Source organism: Nerophis lumbriciformis, linkage group LG15 (genome assembly GCF_033978685.3).
Source record: "Nerophis lumbriciformis linkage group LG15, RoL_Nlum_v2.1, whole genome shotgun sequence".
Lineage (NCBI taxonomy): Eukaryota > Metazoa > Chordata > Actinopteri > Syngnathiformes > Syngnathidae > Nerophis > Nerophis lumbriciformis.
This window is the reverse complement of record NC_084562.2, coordinates 31,044,180-31,064,036: the sequence shown is the minus strand read 5'-3', so window position 1 is coordinate 31,064,036 and position 19,857 is coordinate 31,044,180. Positions and strand designations below refer to the sequence as shown.

General features: G+C 42.4%; 1 protein-coding gene across 4 annotated transcripts in view; it reads right to left on the bottom strand.

Moving 5' to 3' along the window:
- Nucleotides 1-19,857, bottom strand: part of foxr1 (forkhead box R1) — a 27,295-nt gene extending 7,438 nt beyond the window's left edge. The window contains exons 1-3 of one of the 4 annotated variants that reach the window (XM_072914863.1): nt 19,418-19,855; nt 16,084-16,176; nt 10,652-10,857 (exon numbers count right to left, since the gene is read on the bottom strand). In XM_072914863.1, coding sequence (XP_072770964.1) covers nt 10,652-10,857; nt 16,084-16,176; nt 19,418-19,538 — 420 coding nt within the window. In that variant the 5' untranslated portion in view covers nt 19,539-19,855. The other 3 variants (XM_072914864.1, XM_072914865.1, XM_072914866.1) reach the window with 3 other exon arrangements.

The following is a 19,857-nucleotide window of genomic DNA, read 5'->3' as shown; positions in this document are numbered from 1 at the left end:
TGGAAGTCAAGACGCTAGAGTCTGGAGGAAGGCTGCAGAGGAGCATCCAAGTTGCTTGAAATCCAGTGTGAAGTTCCCACAGTCAGCAATGGTTTTGGGAGCCATGTCAGCTGCTGGTGTTGGTCCACGGTGTTTCATCAAGTCCAGAGTCAATGCAGCTGTGTACCAAGAGATTTTAGAGCTCTACATGCTTCCATCTGTTGAAAAGCTCTATGGAGATGATGATTTCAATTTCCAGCATGATCTGGCACCTGCCCACAATGTCAAAACCACCAGTAACTGGTGTACTGACCATGGCATTACTGTCCTCAATTGGCCTGCCAACTCCCCTGACCTGAACCCCATAGAGAATTTGTGGGGTATTGTGAAGAAGAAGCTGAAAGACACCATACCCAATAAAGCAAAAGAGCTAAAGGCCGCTATTGAAGCATCCTGGGCATCCATAACACCTCAGCAATGCCACAGGCTGATTGCCTCCATGCCACGCCGCATTGATGCAGTAATCCGTGCAAATGGATTCCCAATCAAGTACTGAGTGCATTAATAAAGGATTCCCAATCAAGTACTGAGTGCATTAATTGACATTTTCAAATGTTTGATTTTGTTTTGCTGTTATAAATCTTTTTTTTACTTGGTCTGAGGAAATATTCTAAATTTTTGAGATGGGATTTTTGAGTTTTCTTAAGCTGTATGCCATAATCAGCAATATTAAAATAATAAAAGGCTTGCAATATTTCAGTTGATGTGTAATGAATCCAGAATGTATGACATTTTTTTCTTTTTAAATTGCATTACAGAAAATAAAGAACTTTATCACAATATTCTAATTTTCTGAGTCAGTTCTGTATATATACATACTGTATATACTACATATCTGCGTGCATAAATATATGCACCCGTATATATATATATATATATATATATATATATATATATATATATACACATATAAACACACACACACACACACACACACACACACACACACACATACATATAAACACACACACACACACACACACAAGGGCTGCAAATCTTTGGGTGTCCCACGATTCAATATCGATTCTTGGGGTCACAATTCGATTATAAATCCTTTATGTTTTTCGGTTCAACGCGATTCTTGATTCAAAAATGATATTTTTCCAATTCTCTATTCATTCAATACATAGGATTTCAGCAGGATCCACCCCAGTCTGCTGACATGCAAGTGGAGTAGTAGATTTTCGTAAAAAGCTTTTATAATTGTAAAGGACAATGTTTTATCAACTGATTGCAATAATATAAATTTGTCTTAACTATTAAATGAACCAAAAATATGACTTATTTTATCTTTGTGCATTTGACCGTGTCTCTCGGGAAGTCCTGTGGGGAGTGCTCAGAGAGTATGGGGTATCGCACTGTCTGATTGTGGCGGTCCGCTCCTTGTACGATCAGTATCAGAGCTTGGTCCGCATTGCCGGCAGTAAGTCGGACACGTTTCCAGTGAGGGTTGGACTCCGCCAAGGCTGCCCTTTGTCACCGATTCTGTTCATAACTTTTATGGACAGAATTTCTAGGCGCAGTCAGGGCGTTGAGGGGATCCGGTTTGGTGGCTGCAGGATTAGGTCTCTGCTTTTTGCAGATGTCCTGATGGCTTCATCTGGCCAGGATCTTCAGCTCTCACTGGTTCGGTTCGCAGCAGAGTGTGAAGCGACTGGGTTGAGAATCAGCACCTCCAAGTCCGAGTCCATGGTTCTCGCCTGGAAAAGGGTGGAGTGCTATCTCCGGGTTGGGGAGGAGACCCTAACCCAAACAACGGAACGATACAGCGTCCGCATTACTGAAGACGCCGCACCGATCCGCCTGTCGATCTCACGATCCACTCTTCCCTCACTCGTGAACACGACTCCTCCACTTGGGGCAGGGTCCCCTCCCCAACCCAGAGATGACACTCCACCTTTTTCCGGGTCAGAGCCACAGACTCTGACTTGGAAGTGCTGACTCTCATCCCAGTCGCTTCACACTCTGCTGCGAACCGATCCAGTGAGAGCTGAAGATCCTGGCCAGATGAAGCCATTAGGACCACATCTGCAAAAAGCAGAGACCTAATCCTGCAGCCACCAAACCGGAGCCCCTCAACGCCCTGACTGCGCCTAGAATTCTGTCCATAAAAGTTATGAACAGAATCGGTGACAAAGGGCAGCCCTGGTGCAGTCCAACCCTCACTAGAAACGTGTCCGACTTACTGCCGGCAATGCGGACCAATCTCTGACACTGATTGTACAGGTAGCGGACCGCCACAATCAGACAGTCCAATACCCCATACTCTCTGAACACTCCCCCACAGGACTTCCCGAGGGACACGGTCAAATGCCCTTCTCCAAGTCCACAAAGCACATGTAGACTGGTTGGGCAAACTCCCCTGCACCCTCAAGGACCCTGCCGAGAGTATAGAGCTGGTCCACAGTTCCACGACCGGGACGAAAACCGCACTGTTCCTCCTGATTTTGAGGTTCGACTATCCGGCGTAGACTCTTCTCCAGTACACCTGAATAGACCTTACCTGGAAGGCTGAGGAGTGTGATCCCACGATAGTTGGAACACAACCTCCGGTTCCCATTCTTAAAGAGAGGAACCACCACCCCGGTCCGCCAATCCAGAGGTATCGCCCCCGATGTCCACGCGATGTTGCAGAGTCTTGTCTAACAAGACAGCCCCATAGCATCCAGAGCCTTAAGGAACTCCGGGCGGATCTCATCCAGCCCCGGGGCCTTGCCACCGAGGAGTTTTTTAACTACCTCAGCAACCTCAGCCTCAGAAATAGGAGAGCCCACCACAGATTCCCAGGAACTGCTTCCTCATAGGAAGACGTGTTGGTGGGATTAAGGAGATCTTTGAAGTATTCCCTCCATCGATCCACAACATCCGCAGTCGAGGTCAGCAGAACACCATCCTCGCCATACACGGTGTTGACAGTACACTGCTTCCCCTTCCTGAGGCAGCGGATGGTGGTCCAGAATCGCTTCGAAGCCGCCTGGAAGTCGTTTTCCATGGCTTCCCCGAACTCCTCCTATGTCCGCTGCCTCCGGAATCCTATGAGCCAAAATAACCTGATAGGACTCTTTCTTCAGCTTGACGACATGCCTTGGTTCTAGGATTACCGCCATGACAGGCACCAACTACCTTGCGGCCACAGCTCCAATCATCCGCCTCGACAATAGAGGTGCGGAACACGGTCCACTCGGACTCAATGTCCAGCACCTTTCTCGTGACATGTTCAAAGTTCTTCCGGAGGTGGAAATTTAAACTCTCTCTGACAGGAGACTCTGCTAGACGTTCCCAGCAGACCCTCACAATGTGTTTGGGCCTGCCAGGTCTGTCCAGCATTCTCCCCCACCATCGCAGCCAACTCACCACCAGGTGGTGATCGGTAGAAAGCTCTGCCCCTCTCTTCACCTGAGTGTCCAAAACATGAGGCCGCAAATCCGATGACACAACTACAAAGTCGATCATGGAACTGCGGCCTAGGGTGTCCTGGTGCCAAGTGCACATATGGACACCCTTATGTTTGAACAATCTGTGACGAGCACAAAAGTCCAATAACAAAACACCACTCGGGTTCAGATCCGGGCGGCCATTCTTCACAATCACGCCTCTCCTAGTTTCACCGTCGTTGCAAACATGAGCGTTGAAGTCCCCCAGTAGGACAAGGGAATCACCTGGGGGGAGCACTTTGTAGTACTCCCTCGAGTGTATCCAAAAAGGGTGGGTACTCTGATTTGCTGTTTGGTGCATGAGCACAAACAACAGTCAGGACCCATCCCCCCACCCGCAGGCGGAGGGAAGCTAACCTCTCGTCCACTGGGTTGAACGTTGAATGCATGCAACGCCAGTGTGGAAGAGAGTCCATCCCCTCTCGAGAGAACTGGTTCCAGAGCCCTTGCTGTGCGTCGAAGTGAGTCCGACTATATCCAGCCGAAACTTCTCCACCTCGCGCACCCCTTCCCCTCCCAGCGAGGTGACATTCCACGTCCCAAGAGCTAGCTTATGTAGCCGAGGATTGGACCGCCAAGTGCCCTCCATTCGGGTTCCGCCCAGCTCACATTGCACCCGACCTCTATGGCCCCTCCCATAAGTGGTGAGCCCATTAGAGGGGGGGCCCACGTTACCTCTTCGGGATGTGCCCGGCCAGGCCCCATGGGGACAGGCCCCGCCACCAGGCGCTCGTGCCCCAACTCCGGGCCTGGCTCCAGAGAGGGGCCCCGGTGACCCGTGTCAGGGAGAGGGAAAACTGAGTCTCGGTTGTTGTATTTCCATAGAAGTCTTCGAGCTGCTCTTTGTCTGATCCCTCACCTTGGCCCTTTGTCTTGGAAGACCCTACCAGGGGGCATAGAAGCCCCAGCACAACATAGCTCCTAGGATCATTGGAACACGCAAACTCCTCTCTCACGATAAGATGGCAGCTCAGATTTTTGTTTCATCCGACAGCAGAAATTTTCTCCAGAAAGTCTTATCTTTGTCCATGTGATGTCAGATGAAACAAAAATTGAGCTGTTTGGCCACAATACCCAGCAATATGTGTGGAGGAGAAAAGGTGAGGCCTTTAATCCCAGGAACACCATTCCTACCGTCAAGCAAGGTGGTGGTAGTATTATGCTCTGGGCCTGTTTTGCTGCCAATGAAACTGGTGCTTTACAGAGAGTAAATGGGACAATGAAAAAGGAGGATTACCTCCAGATTCTTCAGGAAAACCTAAAATCATCAGCCCGGAGGTTGGGTATTGGGCGCAGTTGGGTGTTCCAACAGGACAATGACCACAAACACACATCAAAAGGGGTAAAGGAAAGGCTAAATCAGGCTGAAACCATCCATTCCAGATGAGGCAGTTAGCATCGAGGGGCTAACACTGTTTCGGTCGGACAGGAGCAGCACTTTCACCGGTAAATCCAGAGGCAGCGGTGTTTGCATATAAACCATTAACTGGTGCAACAACAGGGAGATGGTCTCATGTCACTGCTCTCCCGATGTAGAACTACGAACTATAAAATGCTGGCCATTTTATTTACCCCGGGAGTTCAGTGTTATGATCTTCACAGCAGTGTACATTCCTCCCAGTGCAAACACCGAAGAAGCCCTGAATGCTTCATACAGCTCTATCAATAAACTGCAATCTGCACATCCAGAGGGAGTTTTCATCGTGGCAGGAGACTTCAATCAAGCCAACATGAAAATGGTGTGCCCCTATTTCCATCAATATGTGAATTTTTCAACCAGGGGTTAAAGCACGGTGGACATGGTAGTGGTCTACAGCAACATCAAACAGGCATTCAAAGCTGCACCCCGCCCACACCTAGGCTCCTCAGACTATCTCTCTGTGATGCTAATTCTGTGACCCAGCCCCTTCTGATCAGGAAAAAAGCTACAGTGAAGCAGGTGAAGACCTGGCCAGAGGGAGCAATGGAAGCATTACAAGACTGCTTCAAATGCACATATTGAAACACGTTCAAGGCAGCCGCCACAGACAATCACACGTGTGGAGGAGTATACTGAGTCTGTGTCCCCACACGGTCCAATGAGAAACCCTGGATGAACAGTGAGGTACGTGCAATGCTGAAGGCTCGGAACAACACTTTTAAATCTGGCGACGTGGTAGCGCTTAAAACAGCCAGAGCCAACCTGAACCGTGCCATTAGGGTTGCAAAGCATGCTCACAGTCAGAAAGTGCAGGACTTTTTCGAGAACCCCACGAACACCTACTATAAAGCTACTGCAGCCCCACCCCCGTGATAACAGCATCAGCTTTCTCAACGACCTCAACAACCACTTTGCAAGATTTAAGGCACTCACCACTCTGGCGAGGAAATCCATCCCTCGCCCTGATGAGCAGCCACTCAACCTGGACACAGCAGATGTCCGGAGAACCCCCGGAAAGCAGCGGGACCTAATAACATTCCAGGGGGGTGCTTAAGGGATGTGCAGTCCAGCTGGCTGGGGTTCTCACAGACATCTTCAACACCTCGCTGACCCAGGCTGTTCAACCATCATGTTTTAAGACTGCTACAATCATTCCAGAGCCTAAAAAACCCACGACCTCCCCCCTCAATGATTATCGCCCCGTGGCACTCACCCCCATCATAATGAAGTGTTTCTGGACTTCAGCTCGGAGTTCAACACAATCATCCCGCAGCACTTGGTGAGCAAACTGGCCCCCCTTGGATTCAGCACCCCCCTATGCAACTGGCTGCTTGATTTCCTCACACACAGACCCCGGTCAGTGAGAGTGGGCGACAACACGTCCAGTGCCATCTCCCTGAGCACCGGCTCCCCCCAGGGCTGTGTCCTGAGTCGGCTGCTGTTCACATTGATGACCCATGACTGCTGTGCCAGGTCCACTACTAACCACATTGTGAAGTATGCAGACGACAACAGTAGTGGGCCTCATCCGAGACAACAACGACATGGACTACAGGGAGGAGGTGAAACATCTGGTTGACTGTTGCAGAACCAACAACCTGGTCCTGAATGTCAACAAGACCATTGTCGACTTCAGGAGGCACCAGTTCAGCCACACTCCACTCTTCATTAACAGCACAGCAGTGGAGATGGTAAGCAGCACCAAGTTCCTGGGGGTGCAGAGAACTGTCAATTTGACCTGGTCTCTACACACCGGAGCTTTTAAAAAAAGCTCAGCAGCGCACACACTTTTTGCATCGGATGAAAAAAAGCACAGCTCCCTCCACCCCATTCTACAGAAGCACTATAGAGAGCCCACTGACCAACTGCATCTCTGTCTAGACTGGAGCGTGCAGTGCCTCAGACTGGAAGTTTCTGCAGAGAGCGGTGAGGATGGCAGAAAAAATCATCAGGACTCCTTTTCCTCCTATCCGGGAGATCACGGAGAGCCGCTGCCTGACCAAGGCTCAGAATATCTGTACAGTAAATCTATATCTGCACCTTCTTTTGTAAATGCAAACACTCTGAACCTTATTGCTCTTTGATCCTGCACTACAACCAGCTAATGCAGCTGTATTTTGTTCTTATCTGTACTGTAAGTACATTCAAATTTGAATGACATATATATATATATATATATATATATATATATATATATATATATATATATATATATACACACACACACACACACACATACACATATATGTGTATATATATATGTGTGTGTACACACACACACACACACACACACACAAATGTAAATATATATGTGTGTGTATATACACACACACACACATATATACAAGTGTATATACATACTGTACATACATGTATGTATGTATATATACACATACATGTATATGTATATATATATATATATATATATATATATATATGTGTATATATACATATATATTATATACGTGTGTGTGTGTGTATATACACACACACACACATTATTATATATACACATACATGTATATATACATATATATTATATACATATATATGTGTATATATACACACACACACACATATATATATATATATATATATATATATATACACACACACACACACACACACACACACACACACACACATATATATATATATATATATATATATATATATATATATATATATATATAATCAGTGACGTGCGGTCACTAGAGGCAGGTGAGGCGGGGCCTCACCTGTCATCATGGAAAGAAGAAAAATGTAAAAAGAAAAAAATAAATAATTAAGTATCCAGTGATTATACTATAAAGTTATTTTCCATTTAACTTCACCAGTTTTCGATTATTTTTTATTCAAAATCGCTGAATTTTCACATTTGCCGTTCAAATACTGAGAAGAGACGGTGCGGTGATCAGCAGCCAGTTGAGGCACGTCACTCAGTTGTGCCTCACCATGGATTGTGGACTCGACTAACTGCTGGCCTGCTGTGCAGTGAGACCGTATTGCTATATGAATTATATTATACATTTCCATAGTTTAGTTAGCTGAGGTATATAATGTACAGTGTATTTTGTCAACAACTGTATGTGTGTAACGTATTTCTTGTGCTGAGCGATCATAAAACTGCTGCGAAGACGCACTGGCTGAGGCTCGCGTAATCCCGCCTCCTGGTGCCGGTTAAGGCACCTTCGCCGCAGACTGCACCCCCCGACGAGAACGCCACACCAACCAAAGCCCACACCCAAACCCTCCACGTGCAAGACCGAATCCACCCAAATAAAGTCACTTAACAAGAAGCCAAAAAGTGCAAAAACAACATTGCTCGCGCCGGAGGAGCCGTGAACGACTGCAGGGACACAACATTAGGTACACCTGCAGACTGCAGCACGGATTTCATATTTCATTCATTCACAACTCCTCCAACACGAACACCACTGTTTCCGCACTTATAAGTAAAGGTAAGACCATAACGTTTTTTTTTATTAAATGTGCTTTTTTGTGTGCTACAGTTTGTATGTGTAAAGTTAAAGTTAAGTTAAAGTACCAATGATTGTCACACACACACACTAGGTGTGGTGAAATTTGTCCTCTGCATTTGACCCATCCTCTTGCTCACCCCCTGGGATGTGAGGGGAGCAGTGGGCAGCAGCGGCGCCGTGCTCGGGAATAATTGTTGGTGATTGAACCCCCAATTCCAAGCCTTGATGCTGAGTGCCAAGCAGGGAAGAATGCTGGTATGAGCTTTTAAACATAACCCGTTAACTGCTGCCAATCAAATGGTGAATAAGATACTCTTTAGGGTTCATATGTTTGTAAATCTGACTGTGATGAAGTCAGTGCCTCACCAGTCATGAACCTCACCGCACGTCACTGATAGAGATAGATAGAGATATATAAATAATTGTGTGTGTGTGTATATATATATATATATATATATATAATTGTGTGTGTGTGTGTATATATATATATATATATATACACATATACATACATACATACATACACACACACACACACACAATTATATATATATATATATATATATATATATACACACACACACACACACACACACGCACACACACACACACACACACACACATATATATATATATATATATATATATATATATATATATATATATATACACATACATACAAAACCCAAAACCAGTGAAGTTGGCACGTTGTGTAATTTGTAAATAAAAACAGAATACAATGATTTGCAAAACCTTTTCAACTTCTATTCAATTGAATAGACTGCAAAGACAAGATATTTAATGTTCGAATTGAGAAACTTTTTTTTTGGCAAAAAATGTACTAACCATTGTAATTGACAGGGGTATTGACAACCCAAAACCCACAAACATCGTAAACATTTAATTAGAGAATGTGGAAATGCTGCAATCAAAACACTGCAGGTTTAAAAACAAATGCAGACAAAAAAAGCTGCAAATGCCTAAAACACGCACATAAACCACAAAAACATGAGAAATGCTGCAAGTTTACAGAACAAAACAGAAATTAACCAGGCTACCTGGGGCGCCAGACCATGGGTGATATTCATCTTTAAATACTTAAAATGTAATATATACAGTATTAGAAAACCAATTTTTACTCCTTTTACAACCACATCCCACATGTCTGGCAGCAGCATTTCTCCTATGCAGTTTTAGATGTTTGTGTTTTGGCATTTTCAGCATTTCCCAGTTTTTTAAACGGTGTTGTTGGTTTTAGAATATTTGTGCGTTGGAGAGTTTGGGGTTGATGCTAGGACAGCAACCATTAACCAAACGCTGCATATAAAAAGGTGTATATTGTTTGTGTATGTATTTGACTTGCACTTTGTGTGTTCAATACTATATATATATATGCAAATATCAACATGTATCTGCAATTGTATATGAGGTGCTATATGTAAAAATTCAATCATTTTTGAGCTGATGTATTTGTAATATTTAGCTTCACATTTGAGGTAGAAAATAAATGTTAAATGTTATAGATGCTAAATCTAAATATTAAATATATTTTTATTCTATATGTTATACATTAGATGTTAAATATGGATGCTGAATCTAAATGTTAAATATGTTAAATCCAAATTTTAAATACACTTTAAATCTAGATGTTAAATATAAATGAATTTTAAATTCTAAATTTAAATATCAAAAAGCTTCAGCACCCCCTGCAACCCCAAAAGGGAAAAGTGGTTGAAAATGGATGGATGGATGTTAAAAATATTAAACATGCCCAATATAGATTTGTTAAAAATCGATATTGAATTTTAAATGTAAATGTTAAATATATCTAGCTTGAAAAATATATTTAACCAACTGTTAAGAGTAAATATTAAAAACAACATTTTAAACATCCATCCATTTTCTACGCGGGGGGCCGGGGGGGAGGGGGAGGGGTGCGCTGCAGCCTATACCAGCTGATTTGATGTTAAATACTAAATAAACATTAAACGTAGATGTCATATCTAAAAGTTAAATCTAAAATCTAAATGATAAATCTAAAAATTAATACTAAATGTTTTGCCAAATGTAAACCTAAATATTTAGATAACATACAAATATTCTGTTGGTCTCATTCCTCTCAGCATGCGAAGACACGCCTACATGCCATGCTGTATAGCACATGACATTTAGATTCAACATGTATGAATGAGTCAAAAGTGAGGAAGGTTCATCAAATATGTCATCTAAGGAGAGTGTGATTGAATTGTTATATTTGGCATCCCATCATTGTATACCGTGGAGGAGGAGACAACATGCAACATTTTGTCTTCGTCGGTTAACATGTGCACGTTTTTGGCTGGCGAACCCCCAGTCGTTGGTTTTTGAATTGGCTCTGAAAAGTCTTGGATTGGCTTCGGATCTTTGGCAGGTTCTCCGTAGATTAAAGGACAGGCGATGTTAGGATTGACTAGCAGCCACAGGTTCGGTTTCACAAAGGTGTCTGACAAAACCAAAAAAAAAACATACATTGTTATTGTTTTATATTATCCTCAAACCTGAAAGGCAGGCAAAGTGATATTTATGTTCTATACCATTAAATATTTTTAGGGTGGCAAGTGAGAGAGAGCCTAACCCAGCTGACTTCAGGTATAGCTCGGTTGGTAGAGTGGCCGTGCCATCAACCTGAGGGTTGCAGGTTCGATCCCCGCTTCCGCCATCCTAGTCACTGCCGTTGTGTCCTTGAGCAAGACACTTTACCCGCCTGCTCCCAGTGCCACCCACACTGGTTTAAATGTAACTTAGATATTGGGTTTTCACTATGTAAAGCGCTTTGAGTCACTAGAGAAAAGCGCTATATAAATATAATTCACTTCACTTCACTTCACTGTCAATCACCAAGCACATGAAAAAACATCCATACACTCACATTCCAACATTGAAGTTAAATTTAAATGTATTTTCTACAAAGTGCCAGATCACAATATAAGTGATTTAAAAATACCCATCATATTGTCATGTTATCAAAAAGAACTCATTATTCTAATCAATGGATATTGTTTTAAAATGTGCATTTGTCAGCCCTTAAAGGGCCTCTCTAATACTGAAAACACTGGCACTTATTTATTGTTCTGGGGCCGTATTTATCAAGCGTCTTAGACTTACTCCTAAGAAGTCTGCTAAGAGTTGACTTATGAGTAAAGAAATTCTTCGCTGAAAGCTGCACTTAAAAGTTAGTTATCAAGCGTCTTACTCACACTTTCAGCAAAGTGTAGGACTGAATCTTAAGTGTCACACTCAGAGCTGAATTACGACATTACTATGTGCCGTAAATGGAATTTTAGGTGACGTCATTTCTGTGTCCATAGAAATGAGCAATCACGGAAGGGAAGCCAGCTACCTGCATGAATGCAGTTTGCTTCTGCTGAATTATCCGGGGTGTAGTTGGAAAGTCAATGAAAGGCATGACGAGGTGAGGAGCAGTAAGGGCCATTATTGTTTCCAGAACAATTCTGCTTACTGATTGTTGTGATGGCCCCAAATCATCAGCGTTACACTGTTGCATTTTCCCAGTGGCGAGATATGGAAGCATTGTGATGACCTTTAGTTCTGCTGCGTGATGTTGCTGATGAGATGACGCCCCTTATTAAATGTGTGACAAAAATAATACCCGCTCTGTCTAAACGACACAGTTTGATCAGCTGCTCGTCTTCAAACAAAGCCAGGACATCCTTCCGCTCCCTGAACGTTGGCCTCAGTGCCATCCCCCGCTGGCAACTCCTAACCACTTAGGACACCTCTGAAGGTCTCTTAAATATCGTGGAGAGTAGAAGTGATTCTTAGACTTAAGAAAGTTGATAAATAGCTTTTATTCTTAAGTTTGAGAGTAGGACTAAATTTGGCAAATTCTCAGGACTTAAGTGTAAAATGGCACTCTAAGACGCTTGATAAATACGGCCCATGGGCCTAAAGATGTGGTCGACAAGTAAAATGAATTCTAAAATAGAACTAGAAAAATATTTTTGGGGCTTATTTACGAACAAGTTTCAGCACATTTTGGAATGCCCGCTTTAAGCTCCAAAATGTGGGCGGGCCTTCATCAGCCTGCTAACGTCAACTAGGAAAGACTGTAGTTTGTGTTTTGGTAGCATCTTCATCTGGAATTATGTTATGAATTTGAAAGAAATACCCTCAATGGGAGAAAGACTTCAGTCAGAACCGGCACAAAAATATTCAGTACATTACGTGTTGTACACATTTTTGCCATGGACTTTGGTTTCACCAGTGGCATCTGTAATAGAGCTTGCTCCGTGGAAGCGGTGATTTCCAGAACTGATAGGCCACCCCAGGGGAACGAGTGTTTTTCCAACTGTGTGATGCGTACCACTCGGGCGCCATCAAGTGGTACACCAAAGGAATTGCTTAATTCAGGGGTCCAGAGTCCCAAGTTTATTTTTATTTTGAGAGAATATTGTTGAATACATGGGTACTAATTTGGACAACCTTTCCAACTCATTAACCTAAAACCAACACTTAATAGAAAAACTACTTGCCCACTGAACTATGTGGAAATTATAAAACATGTCTACCTACTCAGTGGCCTAGTGGTTAGAGTGTCCGCCCTGAGATCGGTAGGTTGTGAGTTCAAACTCCGGCCGAGTCATACCAAAGACTATAAAAATGGGACCCATTGCCTCCCTGCTTGGCACTCAGTATCAAGGGTTGGAATTGGGGGTTAAATCACCAAAATGATTCCCGGGCGCGGCCACTGCTGCTGCCCACTGCTCCCCTCACCTCCCAGGGGGTGATCAAGGGTGATGGGTCAAATGCAGAGAATAATTTCGCCACACCTAGTGTGTGTGTGACAATCATTGGTACTTTAACTTTAACTTTAATAGCACCATACCCAATTGGAAAATACACTCTTTTAACCCATTTACTGATGGGTTTTATGCAAAACAATCCACACTGACCGATGAGCAGCCAGGTTCCAGACGTCCGTGGTCCTTCACTAAACCCAAGTTAGAATATATATTTTTACACAAGCGTGTTTAAAGTGTTTGCATTCATCTGTTTTGAACGTCATCTCAGTCCCACCATCTTTTGCTATTTCACCGCGATTCTAATTTTATTCAGTCCAGGTCATTTATTTTTTGTGCAAATACTCTTAAAAAGGAACACTGAAATATTTTGAATGATTATGTTGTCAGCAATCTAAAGAATGGAGGACCTAATCTGTTTGAATTTAAATAAAATATTTATGAATGTTACAATTTTACTCTGAAGAAGAAATTTGACACTTTGTATTTTGCAAGTTGTCTGACGTACTGTAATAGCGCAATGCTTTTCAATATTGTTTAATGTCAGCAATTGTCTTCCAAGAAGATTCGGTGGTGGTAACTGTGGTAAACTACTGTAATAGCTACGGCTGCTCCTGGGGTAGACTGACTGTTATATGGGTGCCATCTCTGAAAAAAGAAGTCTAGACAGGCCAATGATGGTTACATTATGGAGCTAAACAGTATTAATTTCGGAAACATAAAAGTGTAGTCTACTGCACGCTTGCAGCAGGGTACACAAGCTCCACTGAAGAGCAGAGAAAAATCAAGAGAAAAGAGAAAGCATGTCGGCCGTAACTATTATATTTTTTTCCCCTATTCTACTGAAATTTTATTGTTGGAATTGTACCTTGAGTTGAGATGTGATTGATAAAACACTGAAAAAAAATGTAGATACTTTGTCTTAAAGAGAAAGCCATATTTCCATCAGCTTTACAAAGGTGGGAACACACGCGGAGGGTCATGCAAGGTTGTTTTTTTTAAAAAGCAAACAAATTAATGTCATAAGTTTAAGAAAATACCCACGACAGGCAGACACAATAAGGGAACATATTTGGGTGTCTAGTCTACATAAAGTATGTTATCACATTTACCATATTTTCCGCACCATAAGCCGCCCCGGGTTATAAGCCGCGCCTTCAATGAACGGCATATTTCAAAACTTTGTCCACCTATAAGCCGCCCCGTGTTGTAAGCCGCATCTAACTGCGCTAAAGGAATGTCAAAAAAACAGTCAGATAGGTCAGTCAAACTTTAATAATATATTAAAAACCAGCGTTCTAACAACTCTGTTCACTCCCAAAATGTACGCAAATGTGCAATCACAAACATAGTAAAATTCAAAATAGTGCAGAGCAATAGCAACATAATGTTGCTCGAACGTTAATGTCACAACACACAAAATAAACATAACGCTCACTTTCTGAAGTTATTCTTCATTCATAAATCCCTCGAATTCTTCTCCTACGGTGTCCGAATTGAAAAGTTGGGCGAATGTGGGATCCAAAATGGCCGGCTCCGTCTCGTCGAAGTAATCGGAGTCAGTGTCGCTGTTGTCCAGCAGTTCTGTGAATCCTGCCTTCCGCAAAGCTCGGACCACAGTTGTGACCGAAATATCTGCCCAGGCATTTACGATCCACTGGCAGATGTTGGCGTATGTCGTCCGGCGCTGTCTCCCTGTCTTGGTGAACGTCACGTGTGTTCGCCTTCTGTCATCCATTGTTCCCACGCAGTTAGCAGTCTAGCTTCGAATGCCCTGTTGACACCAATATCTAGCGGCTGGAGGTCTTTTGTCAATCCACCCGGAATGACGGCGAGTATTGAATTAAGCGCGTAAGCGTGTCTCTCAATGTGATGTTATGAGCTAGCAAATATAACAACTACACTACCCAGCATGCAACGATAGTTACGAGCATGCGCGGTAGCCCTGAGAAGCGTTGTATGCTGGCAGTTAGAATGTGGTTATGAGCACGCTGTGAGTAAACGTTGAGAACTCAGTTAACACGCCTCGTCTGCATTATTTATAATTAGACAGACAACACACTTAATAGGAGCCATTTTGGGGTCTTTACATAAACACACAAATGGAAATGAAACGTCACATATCCCAGCATGCACCGCGCGCTTCTTCTACGGGGAAAAAAGATGGCGGCTGTTTACCGTAGTTGCAAGACCTAAACTTTATGAAAATTAATATTAATATTAACCCATATATAAGGCGCACCGGATTATAAGGTGCACTGTCACCTTTTGAGAAAATTTGTGGTTTTTAGGTGCGCCTTATAGTGCGGAAAATACGGTATATTTCTTTTTTGCAGAAATAAGATACATTTTGAAATTATCATAGTCCAGGGAGACAAAATATCAAAATAATAGTTTAACATGCTTTCATCCAGACTGTCTATACAGGGTGAAGTGAATTATATTTATATAGCGCTTTTACAGTGACTCAAAGCACTTTTACATAGTGAAAGCCAATATCTAAGTTCCATTTAAAGCAGTGTGGGTGGCACTGGGAGCAGGTGGGTAAAGTGTCTTGCCCAAGGACACAACGGCAGGGACTAGGATGGTGGAAGTGGGGATCGAACCTGCAACCCTCAAGTTGCTGGCACGGCCGCTCCACCAACCGAGCTATACCGCCCCTGGGACATGGTCTCCAGTTCTGTAGATAACTTCACAAGCGGGAGCAGCAAATCAAGTTTGGCGATGGAAAGGGGGTTTCCAAGTACGGTTATCTATCGATTACTCAAACACTAATTATTATTGGAAATGATAGCCAGATTCATTTACATTGGAAAAAAATATAAATAAATAAAAATAATCAAAAAAAACATTTTTGTTGCTTGTTAGTCTTTTTCTACTTCTGTGCTAAATCCTTCAGTATCACTCACCTGATGTTTTATCATACCAAATGAACTCATCCTTTCTTCTGCAGGCTCTTGCCGAAGGTCTCTGAACAACATATTGATCGCTAAGTTTATCATCTGTCAGCGAGGAAGAACACAAAATACAAAAGGCTGTTATAGTTCCTTTTGTTCAAATCGAAAAAACACAATTCATTAAAAAAAACAAAAAAAACAACTAACAAAGTTATGTACAGATCCATATCACAATGTTTGAAAACGTAAAAACAATTGCGTTAGAAATTATTTTTAGACGGAAAAGGGTTGGATTCCTAATCCTTTTCGGACATGTTAGAATGCCAAACTGTAAATCAAGGGTCCCCAAACTTTTTGACTCGGGGGGCCACATTTTGGCCGGGCTGTGTGTGTTTGTATCTATGTATGTAGAAGTGATGGGTCCGGCAACACCGATGCATGCGTTGAGCTCATAGAGCAAAACCCTGTGTCGGTGCGCGTACCGCTTTTACAAATTCACGTGACCGATCATGAGCTGTTTCAGTCACGTGACCGATACGCCAACTGTGTCGCCTCCTCTGTGCCCTGTGAGCGGCTCTTTTCTACAGCCGGAGAAATAATAACTAAGAAGAGAAATCGTCTAAAACTTAATACGTTGGAAAAACTGTTTTTAAAAAAAAAAATAAAAATCTGTAAAAAAAATAAATTAAAAATTCCCAGTCCACAAGCATCCTCATCCACAACACATTCTCTTAGATTTCCATGTTATGATACATGTTCACATTATTTATTGACTGTATCTAAAAAAGATAAAAAGATATTTTTATTTAAATGAAGATATGAAATAATCCTAAATGAAATACAATGACTTGGTTTATATTATTGTACATACTAGGTCATAAAATCAGTGTCAGTTGAGTCGGTCCATAGGGATTTTTAGCGTCCAGCAGATGTCAGTATTTAGTGACACAGTATCAATACAGTTTTGCAATATGTCATGACGCCTCATCAACCCATCACTAGTATATATATACACACACACACACACACACACACACAGGTAAAAGCCAGTAAATTAGAATATTTTGAAAAACTTGATTTATTTCAGTAATTGCATTCAAAAGGTGTAACTTGTACATTATATTTATTCATTGCACACAGACTGATGCATTCAAATGTTTATTTCATTTAATTTTGATGATTTGAAGTGGCAACAAATGAAAATCCAAAATTCCGTGTCTCACAAAATTAGAATATTACTTAAGGCTAATACAAAAAAGGGATTTTTAGAAATGTTGGCCAACTGAAAAGTATGAAAATGAAAAATATGAGCATGTACAATACTCAATACTTGGTTGGAGCTCCTTTTGCCTCAATTACTGCGTTAATGCGGCGTGGCATGGAGTCGATGAGTTTCTGGCACTGCTCAGGTGTTATGAGAGCCCAGGTTGCTCTGATAGTGGCCTTCAACTCTTCTGCGTTTTTGGGTCTGGCATTCTGCATCTTCCTTTTCACAATACCCCACAGATTTTCTATGGGGCTAAGGTCAGGGGAGTTGGCGGGCCAATTTAGAACAGAAATACCATGGTCCGTAAACCAGGCACGGGTAGATTTTGCGCTGTGTGCAGGCGCCAAGTCCTGTTGGAACTTGAAATCTCCATCTCCATAGAGCAGGTCAGCAGCAGGAAGCATGAAGTGCTCTAAAACTTGCTGGTAGACGGCTGCGTTGACCCTGGATCTCAGGAAACAGAGTGGACCGACACCAGCAGATGACATGGCACCCCAAACCATCACTGATGGTGGAAACTTTACACTAGACTTCAGGCAACGTGGATCCTGTGCCACTCCTGTCTTCCTCCAGACTCTGGGACCTCGATTTCCAAAGGAAATGCAAAATTTGCATGGTTGGGTGATGGTTTGGGGTGCCATGTCATCTGCTGGTGTCGGTCCACTCTGTTTCCTGAGATCCAGGGTCAACGCAGCCGTCTACCAGCAAGTTTTAGAGCACTTCATGCTTCCTGCTGCTGACCTGCTCTATGGAGATGGAGATTTCAAGTTCCAACAGGACTTGGCGCCTGCACACAGCGCAAAATCTACCCGTGCCTGGTTTACGGACCATGGTATTTCTGTTCTAAATTGGCCCGCCAACTCCCCTGACCTTAGCCCCATAGAAAATCTGTGGGGTATTGTGAAAAGGAAGATGCAGAATGCCAGACCCAAAAACGCAGAAGAGTTGAAGGCCACTATCAGAGCAACCTGGGCTCTCATAACACCTGAGCAGTGCCAGAAACTCATCGACTCCATGCCACGCCGCATTAACGCAGTAATTGAGGCAAAAGGAGCTCCAACCAAGTATTGAGTATTGTACATGCTCATATTTTTCATTTTCATACTTTTCAGTTGGCCAACATTTCTAAAAATCCCTTTTTTGTATTAGCCTTAAGTAATATTCTAATTTTGTGAGACACGGAATTTTGGATTTTCATTTGTTGCCACTTCAAATCATCAAAATTAAATGAAATAAACATTTCAATGCATCAGTCTGTGTGCAATGAATAAATATAATGTACAAGTTACACCTTTTGAATGCAATTACTGAAATAAATCAAGTTTTTCTAAATATTCTAATTTACTGGCTTTTACCTATATATATATATATATATATATATATATATATATATATATATACATATATACTCACACACTAAATTGACTAAAACTTGCCGCACGCTCGCCCGACACTGCGGCGCGAGCGCAATGTCACGTCATCGATGGGAAAAAGCATTTCTAGACTATATGATTTGCCTGAGCGGCTAGGAGACCCCGAGAGTAACAGGGGCTAGAAAACAGATTAGAAAGGACACTTTTTTTTTTAACTTGAGACTTCCCGTGGGCCGGATTTTACACGCTGGCGGGCCGGATTTGGCCCGGAGGCCATAGTTTGAGGACAAAGTGCTTTAAATATTTGGTGTAAACATTGCTACTGTATAAATGTTTAAAACATCACTATATTGTTATTTTATTATTATTTCCATTACTTTTTGTTCAGTTTTTTTTCCTCTTCTTGTTATGTTATTAAACATGTCCAAAATAAATACTTACAATAAACTGCATGCAATCAAATGTCAATACTACATCAAGAGTTTTTCATTTTGCAGCTGACAAGTTTGAAACATCATGCAACTAGTCTGATCCCTCTCAAGTCCTGCAATGAAGCCCAGAGATCTCATTCAAGACTTACCATGGTAGAACTGATCAGATTATATATTATGTCAAGACTTACCATGGTAGAACTGATCAGATTATATATTATGTCAAGACTTACCATGGTAGAACTGATCAGATTATATATTATGTCAAGACTTACCATGGTAGAACTGATCAGTGGTCGTTGCCAGTTTGAACTCTTTGTCCATGTCCCAGTCCGTTAAACCTACAGAGCAGTGCAGGTCAAAGAGTCGAGCTTGGGTTCGAAGCTTTAGAGTCATACCTGGACCTCGAATGGAAGTTTTGTTTGCCACTTTGTTTGAGTCATGGAGACTTTTGTACTGCAGGTGAAGATGATTGAGTCCAATTCAACTAGCAACGATTGAGGGCCTGCTCTTAACGGCTTGTGTCCCACAGCTTGCTATTAAACACATGTTCAACTTCGAATTAACAAGTAAGGAATTCGTCAAATAATTCAGAGCTTAGAACAGTGCCCCTCTAAAGGTTTTAATCATCACTTAACTAAAAAATCCGCTCCCTGGGGGAGTGTTCATTCATGCAGTACTTCTTTCGCTCTGCGGGGGCGACAGCGAGGCGTAA